Source organism: Tachysurus fulvidraco, chromosome 5, assembly GCF_022655615.1.
Source record: "Tachysurus fulvidraco isolate hzauxx_2018 chromosome 5, HZAU_PFXX_2.0, whole genome shotgun sequence".
NCBI lineage: Eukaryota > Metazoa > Chordata > Actinopteri > Siluriformes > Bagridae > Tachysurus > Tachysurus fulvidraco.
In genome coordinates, this window is record NC_062522.1 from 29633571 (window position 1) to 29654831 (window position 21261).

A 21261-nucleotide genomic window follows, 5' to 3' on the forward strand; every position below is an offset into this window, starting at 1 on the left:
TGTTTATTTAATTTAGTTGTTTATTTAATTTAGCATGAAACCAAATCAAATCCAGATAGTCAACAAAACAAAAGTATCGGTTTCACTCTAAATGAGTCTTTGCTTAATGAATTAATAGGTGTAAAATCACCCTAAGTCTATCGAATAGCGACCCAGCATAGGTTCGACCATCGCATCTTTCCACACACACACACACACACACACACACACACACACACACACACACACACACACACACACACACACACACAAACATGCCTAACCCCAAGGCAGAGTTAGACGATGCGTCTGGTTGTCACAGACAGTCAATCAAAATCAAAATCAGAAATAGGCTTTTCCACACGCAAACACTCTCTCTTCTCATCCCACACTAGCTCTAGGCCTCCTGATTTTCGGATCGATTAATAAATGGCGCTCGGGAAAGAAATCAACACATAGAAAGATGATTAGAAGGAAATGATTTGATGGAAGACTTTAAAATATATATTACCTATCGTGATTTCTACTCTTTTCCCCGCTGTGTTTGGTGTTTCCTTCCTGTATGGTTAATATTTTATTGTTTTAATACTGCAGGCATAACGGTGTTATTATGTCGAACCATGACGAGAGACGACGCTTAGTGGGTTCGGTTTATCGTCTACATGGATTTGTATCTTTTCATCTGTTTTTGACATGTCCCAGATATTCAGCGAATCTTGTTTTATATCTAGTTGGAGAAAGGATGAGACGTCTCAATCTCTATATGTGACTCGCCTAGAAGGTCTAACAGTATTCGCTTCTCTCTTTCTACCCATCCCGAGGCATCCAGAAATTGTACCGGCTCTGATTGTCTTCCGTGCCATGAAGGTTTTGGACCTTCACTGAGATGAGGCCAACCGTGTGGGATCCCGAGGCATCTAGAGATTTACCAGCTCCAGTTGGACTCTGCTTCATAAAGTATTCTGACATACTAAGAGCAGCCGCCAACTCCATTTGGTTTTTGAGGACAACAACCTTCTTATCAATACAACAATTGATGGACTGTATATTTATAATCACACCGTTCAGTGTCACCCATATAAGGATGAGGTTCCCATTTGAGTCTGGTTCCTCTCAAGGTTTCTTCCTTCCAAGTGAGTTTTTCCTTGACACAGTCACCTCAGTCACCTCAGGCTTGCTCATTTTGGATAAATACAAACACATTTAAATATATCTATGGGGCTTTTTACACCTGGTCACTTCATGCGTTTTCTGTGATCAGAAAGCTATCCGATGGTAAAAAGACCAGGTCTAAACGCCCTCCGAAACGGTTTTGAGACGGATATAAATCCGATCGTTCAAACCCCTTCAGGAGGTGGTCTGGGACGCATTTCAGATGAAACTGGACAGGTATAAATGCATGTGGTTGTTCAAGCCACATACATCAGTGCTATACTCCTCCCAAACGGAAGTACGTCACTCAGAGGTGATCTTTCACCCAGGTGTCTCGTTGGGTCTTAAAACGCGCTGCTGCCGCCAGCGAAAGCGCAGCAAACAGTAAATGCTGTTTTTTTTTTAGCATAACCGTCGTAACGAGTTTTTCCGTCTTCTTTTTGTTTGCGTTCCGAAAACCGCAAAAAACCAAAGCGTGTTCCGTTTCAACTACCCCGGAAATGAGGTAAAATATATTTGCATTTTGGGCGGGAGTAGAAAGATCGGATCGATATCCGATTCGCCGAGACGCATTTATGTGGCCTAATGTAAATGGAACAGTTTTAACAAATCGGATAGCTAACGGATCAGAGAAAACACATGAAGTGACCAGGTGTAAAAAGGCCCCAATATTAATCTTGAATTTTTTTATTATACGAATATTTATATTAAACTTTTGTTTTATGTTTATGTTCTATAAAGCTGCTTTGACACAATGTCAATTGTTAAAAGCACAATACAGATACATTTAAATTTGAATCTGAATTTCAAATTCCTAACCCTACTGCTATCCAAATGATTGGGAAACAATGTCCTCAATAACAATAACTGAAAAATATCCAGATAATGCCACAGCAAGCACATTCGTAGCAAGGAGTCTCTCCTGTGTCGATCATAGTGACTGGCCAATCACGGACGTCTGTGAGCTTGTGTATGCAAAAGAGGGCAGATAGCACTTTCCTCCAAATATATACAAAACCTGCACTACTTTACATTTAACTGTTAACTCGATTTAATTCTGTGTTCAAGCAACAAAACAACGTTGCAGTTGTCGGGAGTCGTGTCCCATGTGACGTAATATACACTAAGCCTTTTCCCTGCTGAGAGCAAGTGTCCAACATTACACACTTTTTAAAGTTGAATAAGGGTGCTTTCACACCTGCCTTGTTTAGTTCAGTTGAATCGTACCAGAGTTCGATTGCTCATTTGGTGCGGTTCGTTTGGGCAGGTGAGAATGCAGCGATCGAACTCTGGTGCGCACCAAAAGAGGACCAAACAAGCGTACCGAGACCTCCTTGAAGAGGTGGTCTCGGTACGCTTTCAAACGAACTCTGGTACGGTTCGTTTGTGGTGAGAACACGGTCCGAGATCGAATAGACCAAACTGCAAAAAGTATTGCGCATTTTGGACTAAACCAGCTGCCGTAGTGGGTCGTTGGCAATATTTTCAGAAGATGAGCATGTCACAGTTTCGCTAAAGTATTGCTCGCCGCCTCCTGAAGTGTCTCGCGATGCGTCTTCGCCGTTTGCAGTGCATAAAAATGATATTTTCAAGCCGCATCAGCGCTTCATTCTGAAAATTAAGACTTTGCATAGAATGCTGTATACAAGCGATGTAGTAGATTACAACCACGAACATAATCGCAGCGTGCGGTCGTCTCTCCATGGTGTACTGTATGCTGTATTTTCCTGTATTTTCCTCTTTTTAATTACTTCCAGAGTTTCGTTGAAATTTCCCACACGTTTATTCTGACCAATCGAGAAGCAGTTTAGGAAATACGCTCAAAGACATGTGGCCAATGAGTGATGTGGATGTTATCACATGACTGCATTTTGGTTCGTTCCATCTGGTGCGGAACAGAACGATCGGTGTGGTGTGAAAAGGAATCAAAACTGATTATCGAAACTACAATGGGTCATTTTTTTGCTTTTGGTCCGAACTATAGGTTTGAAAGCACCCTAAATTGGAGTGCTCATCTTTTTGTTGGCATTTTCAATGTGAACACACTACTCAGTACAAAAAAAGTAAAAAGTATGTGATTTGGGACACAACCACGGTTTCTGTTACCATCCCGAATCCAAATCTGAATTATTTTGTTATTTTTGTTCCTGTTATCACTATAAAGTCACACCAGGCTCTGTTATTTTTCTCTCTCTCCATCTGCAATTTAAATATGAGGAGAGTGAAATTATGCAAATTGTCATATGACTGAGAACTCACAAAGCCTTCCTGCTTGAAGAGTTTTCTTTGACGGAAAGCTTAGAGACAAAGCTTTAGCCCTGACTGTGACAAATCACGGACACTGGAGTCTCCTTCCGAAAATAAATGCTGACATGTTTTTCGAAAAAAATCCATTACTGCCACATGAGTCATGTGTCACACTGTTACTAAAGAAACTCCATCATATTAGAACAAGTACATTTAATAGACACCTTGTGATACTGTATCGTGGTATCAAACGATACTGATCATACTGACACTGGCTCAGATTGGAAAGCAGCCCATGTGCTCTACGTCTGAAACTTTGTTCCGATGAAGCGATACAAAGCACAGCAAACGTTTAGCGAGTTAACCACAGGTCAGGCTTTAACGATTAGAGTCCAGCCATAACTTAGCACAGGACAGGCCATTACCAATGGAAATGATATCGAGCAGAGACGATGCGAGGCAGTCACCGACTGCAAACTGCTGACTCAGACGGAGCTCTGGGAATCTATGCTAAAATGCACAGCTAAAGTTAAAGCATTATGGGTGTTTGAGTCGAACGAGGAGGTGAAACGGTTGGAGTAGAATACGCGTTAGCGCATCTGCTATTCTTCTTCATTAAGATGAGTTAATATCTTTCTCCACTGAGATAACCTTTATGCTGTCACCTAACGAATGCACTTCGAGTATATCGGCGGATATTCATCATGCACGGAAGCGAATAAGGACTTGCAGTGCTATTCTGTTCTCTATAGACCACATGGATACTAGATTTTAGTCTTTAACTCCTTCAAAAGTTCTATTCAGCACTATTATCAGTTTATATCAGGTGAAGGAGAGGTGATAGTCATTTACTACAGGTGTTGAACTGAACCAGGTGCCCAGTTGACATCTGAACAGCTGGTAACATTTCGTTCCTGCTTTTCCCCCTTCTCTCTTTCTCTCCCTTCCCTCCCTCCCTCTCTTAAACCCTCCCTCCCACCCTTCCTCCCCTCTCTCGTGCTGTGTGTGAGCGAGGCATCAGATGGTCTGACAGCCGAGCTCGGCCTGTGTCACTCGCTCTCGATGTTATGAGTAGCATCGCGCCTGTCGTTCCCCTGATTGAATCTGATGTCAGACATCCTTAATTGAGCCCCCAGAACAGAGAAAACAGGCTGTTCCACAGAGAAAATTAAACAGTAATCTGCATACAAATCGGAGCAGCTGAGCCAGGGCCTGAGGAGAAGCCATGTTACATGGCTTTTAGACTAGGCAGATGTGGGCTCTTAAGATGACATTACCGTTACATATGCAAGCTATGTATTCATAGATATGCAAACATCACCTTACTTATAATAAAGCCAGCATCATGATCATGGAAATTCAGCCCCAGTAAGTGCCTCAGTGAACATCAGGCCAACAAACAAACATAATTGCTAGTTAAAGCATGTCACATTCCAGGTGATGCATTATATTGGACCTTTGACATCTAAAATAAATGCCATAGCAGACCACATTGAGCAGCAAACTATGAAGTTTGAAGTCCTACCTTCTAAACAGCAGGTTCTCCACAGTCCGGAGTGTGTCATCACCTCTTCATTTTTCTTACTGGTCTCGTTTTCATTGTTAGTCTTTATTTTGCACACTCCACGTGAATAGAGCCAGTAGTCCGTGCCGACCGCGATGGTCATGAGACTGAAGGCGGCAAAGGCGCCCACCGTGGTCAGCAACATCTGAACCCCGCGGTCAAAGAGACCCATGTTGCCGCATTCTATGAAAGGGGAACCCCCTTTCCTCTTGACGTATAGGAAATAAATATTTGTAAATTTACCGGACCACACCAAGGCAGAAAATGAGGCACCTTAGGAAAGGTGGAATTATAGGCTACATGGGGGAAAGAAGGTTGTGGAAAAAGAAATACACACTGGTGATGAGTCTGACAATGGCCGAGATGAATTCAACCAAAGTAGGAAGACAACAAAGTGGTGAGTCTCTGGCCTGTCTGCCTACTTCACAAGCACTTTGATGGCCAACTCACAACTCAAGTGGAAGATGTCAAGTCAAGATGTATACAAAACATAACAATATTTGGTAACTTGATGATTATTATGGAAAAGGAAATCTGGTGCAATAATCCAGACTATTAAAAAAAAAAAAAAAAAAAAAAGTCAGTGCTTAAGAAAAATCCAATGCATCCGATCCTTTCAAATACGGACACGTGTATCCCAGCTTACACCTGCCTCTGTTCAGGTGACAGTTGGCATTACAGTCCATTCCAGTCTGATTGTGGGAATGGGAATGACAGATTTTAGGTTTAAATGGGGAACAGATGAGACCACTTATAACCTCAGACTGGTGAATGGTTATGCGACCCAAATGCTTATGCTATTTCAATCCTTATGCGTGATGCCTATCATTAGTTATAGGCAATAGAAAGAATTCACTCATCTTTCTCTGTCTCTCTGGTGACTCTAAACCATTATTTATCTAAACATAAGAAAAGACAGAGAGAGAGAGAGAAAGAGAGAGACAGGGATGGAGAAATGACAGGAAGCCCGATAAAATACACAAACACCGACCTGAAATGAAAGCAAAAAGAAAGAAAAAAAAAACAAGCAAACAAACAAAAAAAAGGTCCTTGGATGGATTTATAAGAAATACATCAAACCAAATCAGACTGTGTTACGTTTAGAAGCAAATATCAAGGAGCCATGATGAGCCCAGCAAAAATGAACAAGTAAAGCAGCTTGGAAAATGAAAAACCGGTGTTAATTTAGCTTTTTTCTAAAATTTTGGTCCCCAGTTTCCATAAGTGTCGCTTAATCCGTCGAGCATTGACGCGTAAAGCGGTCTTGAGGATGAGGATAAGAAGGAAAACAGGGAGACGAATTCCGAGCCTTGGAGGCGAGCATCAGGCGCCCTGGAGCCGCCGGGCCGAAGAGCACGAGCCGCCGCCGCCGCCGCGCGCCGCTCCGCCCCGCTTCACCGAATCCGTTACAGCACAACCGTGACCGTCGAACGCGCGCGACTGTCGCGCCATGTACGAAAATAACACAGAAATATATTAACAACGCCGAAATTAATCATGCAAATAATAAATTAATAAAATAGGAACAAATAAATAATAAATAAATAAATAAATAAATAAATAAATAAATAAATAGCAGCCCTTAACGAACACCGTCAAAAAAAAAAATCCAGCGGCTGCTTTTCGCTTCTCGCCTTCTTTCGGTACACTGTGATACAAGTGGAAGAGAGGGGCTGGGGGGAGGGGGGGCGGAGAGAGAGAGAGAGAGAGAGAGAGAGAGAGAGAGGGAGAGAGGGAGAGAGAGGAGAGGGGGGAGAGAGATGAGTGGAAGTGCGGAAGAGAGGAGGTCGGTGTCCAGTAACCAATCGGTCATTTCAAACAATCTTTTTCATTCTCTCTCTCTCTCTCTCTCTCTCTCTCTCTCTCTCTCTCTCTCTCTCTCACACACACACACACACACACACACACACACACACTCTCCCCCTCTATCTGTGTCTCTCTCTTTCTCTCCCCCCTCTATCTCCACCCCCCCCCCCTCCTGGCCCCTCTCATTTTTAATACTACAGTCATTGTGTTGCCAGTAGCCCACCTCCCCTCATCCCCCCTCCACCCCGCTGCTCGTGCGTCTGTAGTCCATACACACGGCCACATCCCGAATTTAGCGCTCCAGTGCGCTCTCATTGCTGTCCAAATATTAAACATGTGATATTGCAATAACCTGCAAGTTTTTCTTTTCTTTCTTTCTTTCTTTCTTTCTTTCTTTCTTTCTTTCTTTCTTTCTTTCTTTCTTTCTTTCTTTCTTTTTTAAACAACCCAATATGCTCGATTCTGATTGGCCAGAATGTGTTAATGATTCTCTAACAGCAGCTCTGAAAGCAGTTCCGGCTACAAGCCAGATCACAGGTACATATCAATACGCTAGTAGTAACAGCTAATGCAGGCCAGGTATATCACAGACACTCCTTATTAAGTGTTCCCAGGCTCGGCTGATTACATGCAATCTCTCTTTTTTCTTCTTCTTTGATTTATTTTGCAAATGATAAAAGTGAATTTAGTTCATTTTCCCTATTACAATTATCGATAAAAAAATAGTTAAAACCTCTCATGTAGCCTTCAGTCCTATTGAGCGACCTGTTTTCTGGATTTTTTTTAAAAGAGAAACAGAGCTTGTCAGTATTTGTACATCTTCTGTGCATAAAATCACTGAACATTTTAGTTACTGACAGACATGGATGGTTTGGTTTTGACATACTGCATATAGATTAGATATGCAAGAAGTGTGTGAATTCTTTGATCGTGCAGCAGTATAAACTACAACAATAATAATAATAATAATAATAATAATAATAATAATAATAATAATAATAATAATAATAATAGTGTGATGTAGTCAAGCCTTGGAGTCCCAAAAAATTGCATGTATCTGATGTATCTATGGGGTAATTTCCCATATTGCTTTTGAATCCCTGCTGTACATAATCTAAGACTAATATAAAACATTCTTGTTATTTATCGAAGAATAACATATAACTGTTGATATAGAGATGCTTTCTCTATTATGAAAAAAAAAATACAAAATTTAAGTGTAAGTTTATTTGACATTTATGGAAGGAGTCTCCAGTATCAATGCTTTGTATCAGAAACAAACAAACAAACAAACAAACAAAAAAACAAACAAATAAATAAATAAATAGAAAAATGGCTAGTTGGAAAAATTGGTCTGGTTCTAGCTGCTATAATTTGTCACATGGAGAAATAAACAGATTTTTAAAAGTATGACATGTTCTTAAATAAATAAATAAATAAATAAATAAATAAATAAATAAATAAATAAATAAATAAATATTTGTAAACAGCAGTAACATGATGTAGTATGAGAGGAATAAAATTCTCTTGAATGAACCGTAAACCTGATCAATATAAATCAGTTACTAAAAATGAATAAATAAACGAATAAATAAGCGAATTGTTATTTCTATGATCCGAGATGGGCTGAAATCCTGACACAGGGATCAGTTATCATTTTGTACTCATTTACTCCTACTTGTAAAAAATTGCCACCGTCTGATTCTACTGCTATCATCTGTCTCTGATATCAACCTTGTTGAAAAGAAAAACCTGTAATTAAACAGTGAGCAGAAATTAAAGAGAATTTTCAGATATATACAGGATTCGGTAAAGCGGAGTGATTTCCATACGATATGCAATCTCAGACATGCTTCATTAACATCCATGCCAAGTGATTTGTTTCACAAGGGAAATGCAGAGAGGAAGAGTACTGCGTTTGAGCCTTCTTGAATTTCCTCCTTCTTCAGAACAAAGCAGAAAGGATGTGCTTTTGTTTTTTCCACATGCCACACCTCTATTTTCCAAACGATTCATTTATTTTTACATGCTTGAAATTGATCCACAATATTAATTTATTTTTCATTTGTCAGACAAAAGGCATTATTATAACCCATAATTATCTATCTATCTATCTATCTATCTATCTATCTATCTATCTATCTATCTATCTATCTATCTATCTATCTATCTATCTATCTATCTATCTATCTATCTATCTATCTATCTATCTATCTATCAAACACAACTCAAAATTGTCAGCCAAATAAAATCAACACACACACACACACACACACACACACACACACACACACACACACACACACACACACACACACACACACACACACACACACACACACAGATATTTTTTAAATACTGTATTTATTCAGTTTAAACAGTTATATGCATCATTGGAACACACAAATAGGAAAATGCTTAAATAAAGTATTAACAAATGTTATATTAATTTATTCAAATGGTCTAGCAATCATATATTCATGGATGTAATAGATACTCTATGTAAAACAGATACTCTATCTATCTATCTATCTATCTATCTATCTATCTATCTATCTATCTATCTATCTATCTATCTATCTATCTATCTATCTATCTATCTATCTATCTATCTATCTACCTGGAGATTCATTTAGTAGAGGATTTGGAATGAAATGAAAAGAAAACAGATGTGAATCACACACTCCTCCTTCTGTTCTTCTCCACATCGTCCTATACCTTCACCTTCTGATTCATCATCATAAATTCCGTCTAAACAAAAGAAAAACAGAAAACTTCATTGTCACTAACATTCACTGCAGCAGATATTGATGCATGAGTAACTCGTTTAACTTACTTTTCTGCTGTAGCAAACAAAGTTCATTTTCTCCCTGCAGTGTCTGTTCTCTACCGCATCAGTACCGAGTACTAGGGCCCCAGAACGAAAAGATAAGACAGGGCATGAGGACTGATTGACCAGGCTCCCCAAAGGTTCCTTGTTCACCCAGAACCACAAGCCGTTTATAAAGCGTAGATCGGTCCAGACACGGGTGTTCTGATCACCAAAGTACTTGTTGACCACATAAAAATCAAACCTTATGCTCACGCTTATGACTTCAGTGTAGAAAGCTCAGCAGTGGTTTAGTGCCATTTCAAGTTCAGCTCATTGACTAGGATGAGCTTCGGAACCCATTCGTAGCAGCAGAAAGTAAGTCAGACGGATTGTGCAGCCGTAAACAACCAATTGTCCATCTGAAAGCATAGTAATGCACTGGCTTATTATGCTAGCATTCCTACTCATTAACTACTGGAGTTCCATCAGACCACTGAGTAAACCCAAGTGTGTTTGGATTCTTCCTAATACCGATCAACAGCGGTAAGACTGTGATGTATCAAGGCTGACCAGATCTACATAGCTGTTCCTGCAGTATGCCTGAGCTTCAGTTTATAAAGCGGTATTCATATTTGAACAGGCATGATGCTTTCCCTAGCAGAGAAGCCAAAAGGAGGATAGACTAAGCACACTTCATCTCTCGTTCTGGTGCCTCTGAACACTGCTTTGATGAAAACTCTTGGCTTGAAATCATTTAGGAATGCTGGTAGACAAATCCATGCAAATTCAAGCCACAAAGCTTGGGGTGTTCATCGAGGTGAGTGAGCCATGCAAACTTTATGCAAGAATCGAGTGCATATCATAAAGGTTTATAGAAAAATATAAATGGAAAATGTTTCTTTAGCTGTTTTGTTTTTTTTCTCGATTCACGACTACCAGATGATCTCAGACAGCTCTACCCACTCGTCACTATCATACACAAAATCATCATACACTTTCTTGAAATATCTATAAATTTATGCATCGTTGAGGTGAATACGAAGCTTATAACCACACTAGCTAGAGTATTTCTAAATAGTTTTAGTCAAAAATGTTTTTCTTCCTACAGTATATGCAGAACCAAAAATGACTCTTTATGGTTAACCTCACTCACTCTCACACATTTTCTACCGCTTGTCCGAACTTCTCGGGTCACGGGGAGCCTGTGCCTATCTCAGGCGTCATCGGGCATCGAGGCAGGATACACCCTGGACGGAGTGCCAACCAATCACAGGGCACACACACACACACTCATTCACTCACACACACACACTACAGACAATTTTCCAGAGATGCCAATAAAAATACCATGCATGTCTTTAAACCGGGGGAGGAAACCGGAGTACCCGGAGGAAACCCCCGAGGCACGGGGAGAACATGCAAACTCCACACACACAAGGCGGAGGTGGGAATCAAACCCCCAACCCTGGAGGTGTGAGGCGAACATGCTAACCACTAAGCTACCGTGCCCCCCTCCCCCCATGGTTAACCTGCTTTCATGAAATTGTATTTTCTAAATATTGTAAACTTCAGAAATAATTCTCCTCACTGTGAGGTATTTTCCTTCTTCCTTCATGTCAGAATACTGATTTAATGTTTTTTGTATAGAAAAGCATGCATATTTAATTTGACAAAGCTTGATTTTCACAGATAAGTGAACATTTTTGAAAAAGTTCCAGTAAAATATAATGCTATCGGTGATCAACTGGTAAAGATTATCGTGTAAGAAATTACCAGGCATCTCGTCTTAAATCGCCGGAAAAGACAAATAGAGCTTATGAGAGAAGTCGTAAATAGTTGAAGCCACACAAATAACGGGGTTAAGGGAACGAGCGTGCATAAAGATGGAGAAAGTCTAGATTGAAAAGAAGGAGTAGTCAGGGAAAAGGAGTGAGGGAGTTTTGGATGAATAAGGCTTAGACAGCCAGATTAGCTTTTAGCTCGGTAATGCCCTCCGTCTGTGGAGTGGAGGCAGAGAACACACTTAACATTCAGGGCTGCACATCAAACACTCTCAACCAGTCAGCGATACATGGCACAGATACACCGCCTCCTGGTGCAGAGAGGGAAAAAAAAAGGAGATGGAGGATGTGGGGGTGACAAAAAGAAGAAGAAAAGCTAGAAAAGGTTAGATAACGAAGAGTTATGAATGTAGTATGATGCTTCAGCGCTGTATGTTGTGATGTTATGATGTAGTGGTGCAAGAAAACTCTTATCAGCTTTACACCTCCATCCATCCCTGAAGTGCAAAATTTAATACCACTTAATACAACAACAACAACAACAACAACAACACACAGCCTCGAGTGCACCACACACTCCAAGTTCACTTGACTGAACTACTCGTAAATGTATGCATGGCCGTATCTGTTGCACACGGCACACGCCTGAGACCTTGCGAGCTCGGCTTAGCTCCGAGGCTTATCTGAATGGGAGCATGTGTAGATGTTATTTACTTCACGGGAATCAATAAGGGACAGGAGCTGGGATGCGGTTAAAGTGGAAAGTTATCGGATGGTGTTGGCACCTTTTTGAGGAACTGAAGGACACATCTCGAGGAACACCAGTCCAAAAATGCAGTCCAATAATTTGTGCTTTAAATACCCCTGGAAGGCTGGCGTTCCAATCAGATGGTAGAAAGGATTTTCGGCTAGCTTTTCTGTATTATTATTTGGAAGGTAGCCACATTCTGAGGCCAGTGTAAGAAATCTAATAATTGTGTTTAAAATGGACTAAACTATCCCTATACGAAAATACAAGCTTATTCTCTAGCAAGCAAACGCTGATATTTGTGTTTGTAGATGCTATTTTGTGTCTTCAATTCAAGACAGCAAACACAATTATGCTTCAAAGGTTATGGAGCCAATTTTTATGGCAAACTTGCTAGCCACTAGATAGTCAGTGTACGATAGTATACATGTAATATATTCATGCTCAGAACAATGACGACAACAACAAAAACTTCTGGGTTAGCTTAGCTTTCTAAAAGGTTTCAATGTGGAACATTTCAATATGGAACCTAGTTTTTGCAACTAACTTTCTAGCCACTAATTAACTAGCTAACCTTATTACCTCACTGTACTATAGTATATATCCACATAAAGGGTTAAATTGTAGATTTACAGCAATTGGCAGATGCCCTTATTCAGAGTAACTGACATTTCTATACAACTGAGGGTTAATGGCCTCGCTCAAGGGCCCAGCAGTGAATGCTTGGTGGACCACAACTCATGACCCTCCAAGCAGCAGTCCAATGCCTTAACCACTAAGCTACCACATCCACACAAAATGTTTCGCAAGGCAGAGGCACATTGAGGCATACAACAATTTAATTCTGTGATAATTTTTTTGACCTTGGGTTACTGGTGTCCATTGTTAACCATTACACCATGAAACCTCCATTTCTAACCGCCATAGTATATAACAAAAAATTGTTCAGTTTATCTTCATTTCCACATGGATTTTCACACATAAACATTAATATTTCCCTGTAAAAAAATCCAAACCAATGTCCGTTCGTGCGTCTCTAACATTTCTAACACCTGACCATGAAACCACTAAACACTGCACAAAGAGTTGCTTATGAGTGATTTGCAAAAAAAAACTAGCCATATGTTTATAAATGGCTGAAAAACATTATATGCTTTCTGTTAAGCAGCCTTGAAAAGATTTCTAAGTGGCAATGTATGCTAGTTCCTGCAACTAAATTTCTAGCCGCCAAATAGCTAGCTAGCCTTAGTACATCAATACACTATTGTATACATGGAGTATTGTTTGCTTAGAACAAAAACAACAATAACAATAACAATAACAACAACAACAACAACGGTTCATCGTTAGCTTGTCTTCTGAAAAGGTTCTCTTTCTAACCCATTTAATCCTGAATGTTGAATCAGGACAGCGAAATCACTAAACTCAGTTCATTCAGTAACTAACACTGAGGAGATTTAGCAAAATTGTGGCTTGCAAGTTAGCCGTGAAAAAAACTAGCTATATGTTTAGAAAAACCCCCAGAGTTTTTTATTAGCCAGCTAATGAAGTGCTTTTTTTAATGGTTATATAGCTACAGTAGCTTTTGCAAGTAACTTTCTAGTCATTAACTTGCTAGTTACCTTAAAACTCTTTAAATGAAGAATTCTTTGACTGGAACTTGTATTGAAAGGGAGAATTTTTTTGTAAGGTTCCGTATATAAACTCTAACATCTTAGTGGGGAAACTTTAAAACCTTCTTCTGTGTTTCTCTAACATTTTGAAGACATTCAATCTAGAGTTAGAACAGAGAAAACATTAAACTATATACAGTAAAACCGAGGTAAAGATTATTGAGCTAAGGTTAATTGAACTGAAGTTAAGGTTAGGGTTAACAACAGTTAACAACAAAACTAGCTCTGTATCCTTTGTATTAGCATTATATTAGCTGCTTAATAAAAATTACAGAAATAGACATGTTAGCTAGTTAGAAGTGTTAAATCCTCAGCTTTCTCATTTATAAGAAAAATCATGCAAATGATACAATACAACAGTTTTATAGTACACAAGTGATTATCATATAATGTCCTTAGTCGGTGTGGCCTAAAATACTGGCCTGAACCAGGGGAAAACCCAGAGTTTATATATCAGCAGTGATCCAGAAAGAAAGATGTGTAAGTTTCGAACAGTTCCTCAGCCTAAGCTACATCATTCAAGTAGATAATTAACTTGTAAGTAAAGTAAAACCTCCTACTCCACACCTCCAATCTCAACCAGATGCCCTGTGAACCGTTCTGGCAAGCGTTTCAAATAAAAATGTGTGCCTTCTATTTGTGTATGTATTTGCATTTGATCAAGACTCATTATCTGTTTATTCTGGATAATGTATTCGTATTCCGTGTCTATGTGCCAGCACAGCAGAGCCCTAATCAAAGGGGTTGGCAGAGGCAAAGGGGTCGTGACTGACTGGCATGTTTGTCCATGCTGCCGTCCAACACTCCAATCACACACATCCCAAACATCATTAGACAGCTTACAGCAGCTCTGGGACACAAGCAGCAAACTCACCGCTGGCAAACACCCCTCTGTCTCTCATTCTGTGCCTAAAGTAGCCTTAACACGGTGAATTTTGATGCCATCAGTAGTCTAATGGGCTTTTGTTTTGAAAATTCCACATGACAAGCTTGGACCAACTTTAAAAATGGTGCACTTATGACATTATCTTTGCAACGTTATAACCAGACAGTCAGCAATGAAGAAGATTGTTTGCTCCATTGTCCACATTTGGGGTTTTTCCCCCCACAGAATATATTTGCCTTGATGCACCAGGTAGAGTTACCACCTCAAGCCTCAGCTCATTTTCCCGTGTTCTGCATGTTATCCTCATGTTCAGGTTAAAGTTCTTTAGGTTCCTTCTAACTTTTAAAAACATGCTAATCAGTTGGATATTAAAATTTGTTAAAGTGTAAAAGTGTGTGCATGATGACCTGTGATGGATGTATTCCTGCCTTGCACCCATTGATATTCAGGATCCTGGACCTAAATTCAAGATCGTCAGTGATCTTGACATAAAAGTAGTTATTAAAATGGAATGAATAAGTGTTAAAGATGAATTTTGGTTCCTCAGTAAAGTTCAAGACAGCATCAATGATATTTAGTCCAACGAGTTCTACCTTGAAGGTACTTAGACTTTAGGAAAAAAACTTACTCTGGAGCAGCAACTAAAATAGTACCTGGAACCACATCCCTGCAACTATAATGCAAACATGCACAAAATTTCTTTAAAAAAAACAAAAACAACAGTAGTAGCAGCAACACCACCAACAACAACAATAAAATAGTCTGAGATTATTGGGCCATTTTATAGCACAGTGGTTCTGAAAAACTCAAATCGATTTGAATGAACAACAAAAATACTACAAATCTTCTGGTTTGTCCCCCTGGGATAAGTAGACCTTTCTGGTCTATTTGGGTTAATACAGTTTTAACATGCTTTTAACCCAAAGAATGTTATACCTGTATCTTTCTTTCTCACTTGCTATCCTCTTGCCCTGAATCGTTCTGTATAAGTTCAGGCTACAGAGCATGAATGAGGAACCTGCTGCTGACTGGCCTAGTTTAGGAAGCACTTCTGCACCATAGCCACCAGCAAAGTCAACCAGAAAGAAGGAGAAGACAGAGGGAGTTGTACGATATGAAGAAAAGACAAGAAGAAAGAGAGCAAGAAAGGCAATAAAGGCAACAGAGGGACCAAAAAAGAAGGAAGTAATAATAAACGCAATGGTGTAAAATAAATGTTCACGAGCTCGGAGCTCAAAGGCTTTTAGATGAGTTACTGTATGTTGGAATGTTTCAGGACTACGGTGCTCATGCTGAGATTTTGGAACCAAAATGAAAAGCGCTCAATAATTCAAGTTTATTATTATCGTTATGAACTGAACCCCTTGCATTATGAAGACTCCGTTTAGGTGAGATCGCATTTCCTGTGCTGTGTTCTTCCATGTAACTTAATAACACACCAAATGCTCTGTTGCAGAATAGTTTTCATAATAAAAGACCTTATAGGGATATCACAGCGGTGTTGAAAATCTGATTGGTTAAAAGGTGTTTATTAGACGGTAACAGCAGCTTGGACATCAGTGCTGTTATTGGAAAATTATTTAATACCACATTCTCTCTAATACGCTTTTATCACTTCCCTCTCCTAAGTCGTCCATATCCCTTCTTTCTTCTTCTTAAATCATCTTTCTTGCTTTGGTTCCAAGGACAGTTTAAAAATAAAGCGTGTCGAGCCCTGTTGGGAGAGCAGATATTGGATGCACGCAGGAGTGACACACTTCTTTGAGAGGAGTGAGGACCGGAGGAGAAGAAACGAGAGGAAAATGAAGAAGAAACAAAGTGCATGAAGAATCTGCTTAACAAAGTTGGTCTATTGGGTTAAGAAACAAAAATCAGACTAAAATGAAATTCACAAATCAAATCCAGATGCATAGGCAAAACTTTAGTGACCCCGGTGTCCAAAGATTGTGTCTCTAATTTAGAACCTGAACTATGAAACTAAGACTATCAGTGCATACGAACTGTCTACTGTAGAATTTAATACATTACGGGATGGTATACCTCAAGGATTGATCTTTGACCATGTTTTGGGGAATTCTAATACTTTTTCTGCTAGGAAAATATCCACCATACTTTTTATCAGTCGTTGCGGGTAACTTTGAGTAACCGGAAAACAATTTGAGGAAATAAAACAACATTCAACGACATTGCAGCTAATACTGAGGCCAACTGACCAAATGGACAAAGCTACTTTATGATTATATCTAAATTAAAAAAATTCAAATAGCAAAAAACACAACAAAACTAAAGATAAAATGCAAATGAAAAAACCAAAAACACAATAAAAGCTGAAAAAAAAACAAAAAAACAAAAATGCAAACAAAAAAAAAAATACAACAAAAAACAAAAAACACATCAAAAGCAGAAAAAACACAAAATCAAAAATGCAAAAACAAATAAACACAAAAAATCCCACAATACCAAAAATGCAAGAGCAAAACTAAAAACACAACAAAATAAAAAAATGAAAAAGCAAAATAAAAAATGCGACAAAACCAAAAACTGAACTGAATTCACTGTTGTGTTTTGGTTTTGTCATTGCACTTTTGGATTGTTGATATGTTTTGCCTTTGTGGGGCCATCATATGTGGGGCCACCTATGTGGGGCCACCATAAATATTGCATGATAAAAATCCTGTCTGCTTTTCCTGGTGAAAACCTCAGAGTAACAATTACTGGCAACAGATCTGGATAATCTAATGTTACCGCAAAAAGGTTCTGTCATGGCAATAAACTGGAAAATGTTCCTATCGTCTATTGATTGAGAGTTTGAATATCCCTGGCTTGGTATCACTGCCTTTTCTTCCCTTCCTTTCTGGAATGATGTCATGACAAATACTGTCCGAGAATTATTTTGTTGATCATTCTCTTTTAAACGTTCCACCTGCTCGCGTGAAAGCTAGCTTAGACTTTCTGTTCCTTCTGTCTCTGCCTGGTGTGCTTTTAAAAAAAAAACAACACCACATCCTTCTGTCTTCTTACCATCTTCTGATTTCTTTTTGGTGGACACACACTAATTACACAGTCAGTGAGAAATCTCCATAGGGATAAGATTTAATCACAGCAGTTTCTATATTCTATACTTTTATCATTCAAAGGTATACCTCAAGGTTCAATCGGCTGTCCACTTCTAATTTCCTTTTATGTCACTATTTTAACTTTTATTACAATTCATATTGGTTGTTCTTTAGAAAAAAATTTAACCTGTTAAAAAAAACAAAACTCATTTTATTCTCTCTAGAGTGGATTTCCAAACCAGGCTTTCCTACACTTGCTAAATATCTAATGAACAAAGCCTTCCAAAGGGTGCATCCCACTTTTAAACACTTTCAAATGTTTGATAGATGTTTCCAGAATGAATTTCATTCCTGTCAAGGGAACTTAAAAGAATATGTACAGTAATAACAGACAGCGAATACGGTTCACGTCTAAAAGAGAGGAGTCGCTAGGTAAGAGAGTATAATTACATTTACAATTAGATGCTGTTTAAATCACTACTGTGGACTATGGGTAATGTACATGGCTGGTGTTTCAAGTAAATCACTATCATTAGAGATGCTTCTTCTGTAAAACGGCTGGTGTCTGACTTTCTAGTGAGAACAAAACATGAAAAGCGAAGAACTCGACTCCCGTTTCTAAGAAATACCGATGAATTGCTTTGTGCGTCTTTCTGACGAATGTAAATCGTACACTTAAATGAGGATCGCTTGATCAATTAAAATGATTGCCTTTAAATATAAATACATTTAATGCTGGATTATTAAAATTCGGTAATTGTCAACAAGTCTGTGCGGTGTTTGTATGGAAATGGAATAAGTTATTCGTTTTATGAATAGCATTTGCTTGTGAATATGAATCATTTGAGTTTATAGTCATCGTTATATGTCTGTGCAATTCTGTGGTAGTTATGTAATGTTTCTATTTGACACATTTAAATGACCAATCAATTGGAAAAAAACCTGCATTCCTTATATAAAATAATAAATAAATTATGTATTATGTATATAAAATAATACTATATGTATTTGTATATCTGTGTCTCTCTGTCTCAGCATTCAATCATATCTCTTCTGTTCTGTTCTTGAACCTCAGCCACTTGCCACTGCTGACCCTGTTCTGTCCTTCATGTCTCTTTCTGTCTCTCGTCCATCCTCCGTCTCTCCCTCTCCGTTCTGCACACTGGTGATGGAAAAAGAGGGAGAATCAATATGTTTTCAATTTGCAGCAGCGACGTGCTCTTTCGAATTCTAATAAGTTTTAAATATATTTACACACACACAGACACATATACTGTATATATAGGTGTGTGTGTGTGTGTTTGTTAGAGAGACAGTGTGTGAATCTGTGTGTGAGTCACTGACAGAGATAAGTTTTTATGTTCTTTACGTATAAACCCTCAGCCATTTCCGGCATTCGGCTGTTAAGCGATCAACCTCAAAACTCTTTAAAAAAAAGATTGTGTTTGGATTTCTCAAGACATTCCTCTTGTCATCCCTTCATCTGATAAACTACCTATAAATCATCTGCCTAAGGCAGTTTCAAATCCGCTGGATTTATTTCAAACCTCCAAAAGCAAAAAAATAAATAAAAATCCCACACTGCCCAGGCTCAGGTTGTATAGAAAATACACAACATTCTATCCACCAATCACACTTAAGAGCTTGACTTCCATTAGCTAATCATCTTTACATGAGCTTGATCATCAGAACATGAACGTTGAGTACGTCTCAGGAGTTTAGGAATGGTATGAAGTAATAAAAAGCTTGATAGGAAGTAGGAAAGAGAGATTAATGGTGCTTGATGTTGAAGGTTTTCTGATCCTGGGATGCTTTTCTGTGCACCACGGATGTACAGCGTAGATATTTTGAGTTCCTGTAGTCTTCCTGTCTCCTCTTACCTAGGTTCGCTGGATTTTTTCATTTTTTTATGTTTTATAAAACACTTAAGGGGGGCACGGTGGCTTAGTGGTTAGCACGTTCGCCTCACACCTCCAAGGTTGGGGTTCGATTCCCACCTCCACGTTGTGTGTGTGGAGTTTGCATGTTCTCCCCGTGCCTCGGGGGTTTCCTCCGGGTACTCCGGTTTCCTCCCCCGGTCCAAAGACATGCATCTCTGGAAAATTGTCCGTAGTGTGTGTGTATGCCCTGCGATGGGTTGGCACTCCGTCCAGGGTGTATCCTGCCTCGATGCCCGATGACGCCTGAGATAGGCACAGGCTCCCCGTGACCAGAGAAGTTCGGATAAGCGATAGGAAATGAGTGAGTGCGAGAGTAAAACACTTAAAACACCAAGTCTGTAATTTTATAGCATTTGGAATGTTCTCCTAATAAGAAGGTCAGAGAGAGACATGTAAATACAGGTATACAGCATGCGCAGTGTGGGAAGGTGTGAATGTGCGATCGGGGGGTCAGTGTTGTTTTCCACGCGTGTGTTGGTGGCGATGAGGCTGTGAGATGCTGGCAGCAGCGGACAACAGCAAGAAACCATACAGATGTGCTGACTTCTCAGTTTCCATGGGAACCACCCCATCCCCCTTTCTTCTTCATTCTCTCTTTCTACGTGGAGCATCAATGAATGGTTCACTTTCTTGCTCTCTTTGGTATCGTTGATATTTATGTTTGTGTGTGTGTGTGCATGGTCCTCATCACTCAACTTTTCTGCCCACCTTCAGTGCAAGGACAAAGACGTGCTCGGGTAACTGCTAAGCATGACTGCTTTGTTCGATGCATTCCATAAAATGTTCCCGAAACGAACTTACCGGACGCCATCGTCTGGGTTTTATGAGTCACTCGGAGAGACGGACAAAGCGTGTATATATAGTGTGTATATCGAAACGCACATATGTGTACTCAAGGGACGTGTGGAAACGCTGGTGGCCGTGGAAACGTTCTTGGAGGAGGGGCATTTATCATGTATTTAATCAGACGAAGGAAGAAAGAGAGAGCAGGGTGAGGAGGGGAGGAGGGGAGTGTGTTATCAAACTGAGTGGCTCCTTCCTACACACACTAAATCAATATTTGTAGACTTCCAGCATGGGCAGGATGGAAGTGTTTGCATGATCTAGAAAGATGGATACTAGCATCCATAGCATAGTGAGGATGAAGAAGAAAGGAAGGAAGAAAGAAAAAAAGAAATTGCCAAAAAATACTTTCTGGTCTTTCTGAATGACATTTGCAATCATTTGCTTGACAATGAACGACTACCACAAGAGCCTTTTTTTTTTTTTTTGCAGTGCTGCCATGGATCAAACCCCATCCTCCAGACAAAATCCTTCTCTACCCCTGCACTCCTTCTATTCTGGAGTAGCCAAGCCCGTGGGCTCCGGGCCTGATCAGTATTCCGGGGGTAGCATCGTCTGCCTCTTCGCTTTATTGCACTATTTTTAACCTGCTCCCTTCTTAACCTTGACCACGGTGATTGAGAGAGGGGAAGGCTGAAACGGGAGGGGTGTGACGGATGATATTAAAGCCGAGGAATAAAGGTGGACGAAGAATAAAAAGAAAAAAAGATGAGACGATGGAGGGGAGGAGGGGTTCAGCGGCGGCGATATGAAACGCTTGTGGAGAGCATGATG

At 39.6% G+C, this 21261-nt stretch overlaps 1 protein-coding gene across 1 annotated transcript in view; it reads right to left on the reverse strand.

Annotated features, from left to right (window-relative positions):
- LOC113634423 (voltage-dependent calcium channel gamma-2 subunit) overlaps positions 1-6599 on the reverse strand; it is a 55788-nt gene extending 49189 nt beyond the window's left edge. The window contains exon 1 of the mRNA XM_027133370.2: positions 4904-6599. Within this exon, the coding sequence (XP_026989171.1) occupies positions 4904-5114 (211 nt within the window). The 5' untranslated portion in view covers positions 5115-6599. The remainder of the gene's footprint in view (positions 1-4903) is intronic.
- Between the last annotated feature and the right edge of the window lie 14662 nt (positions 6600-21261).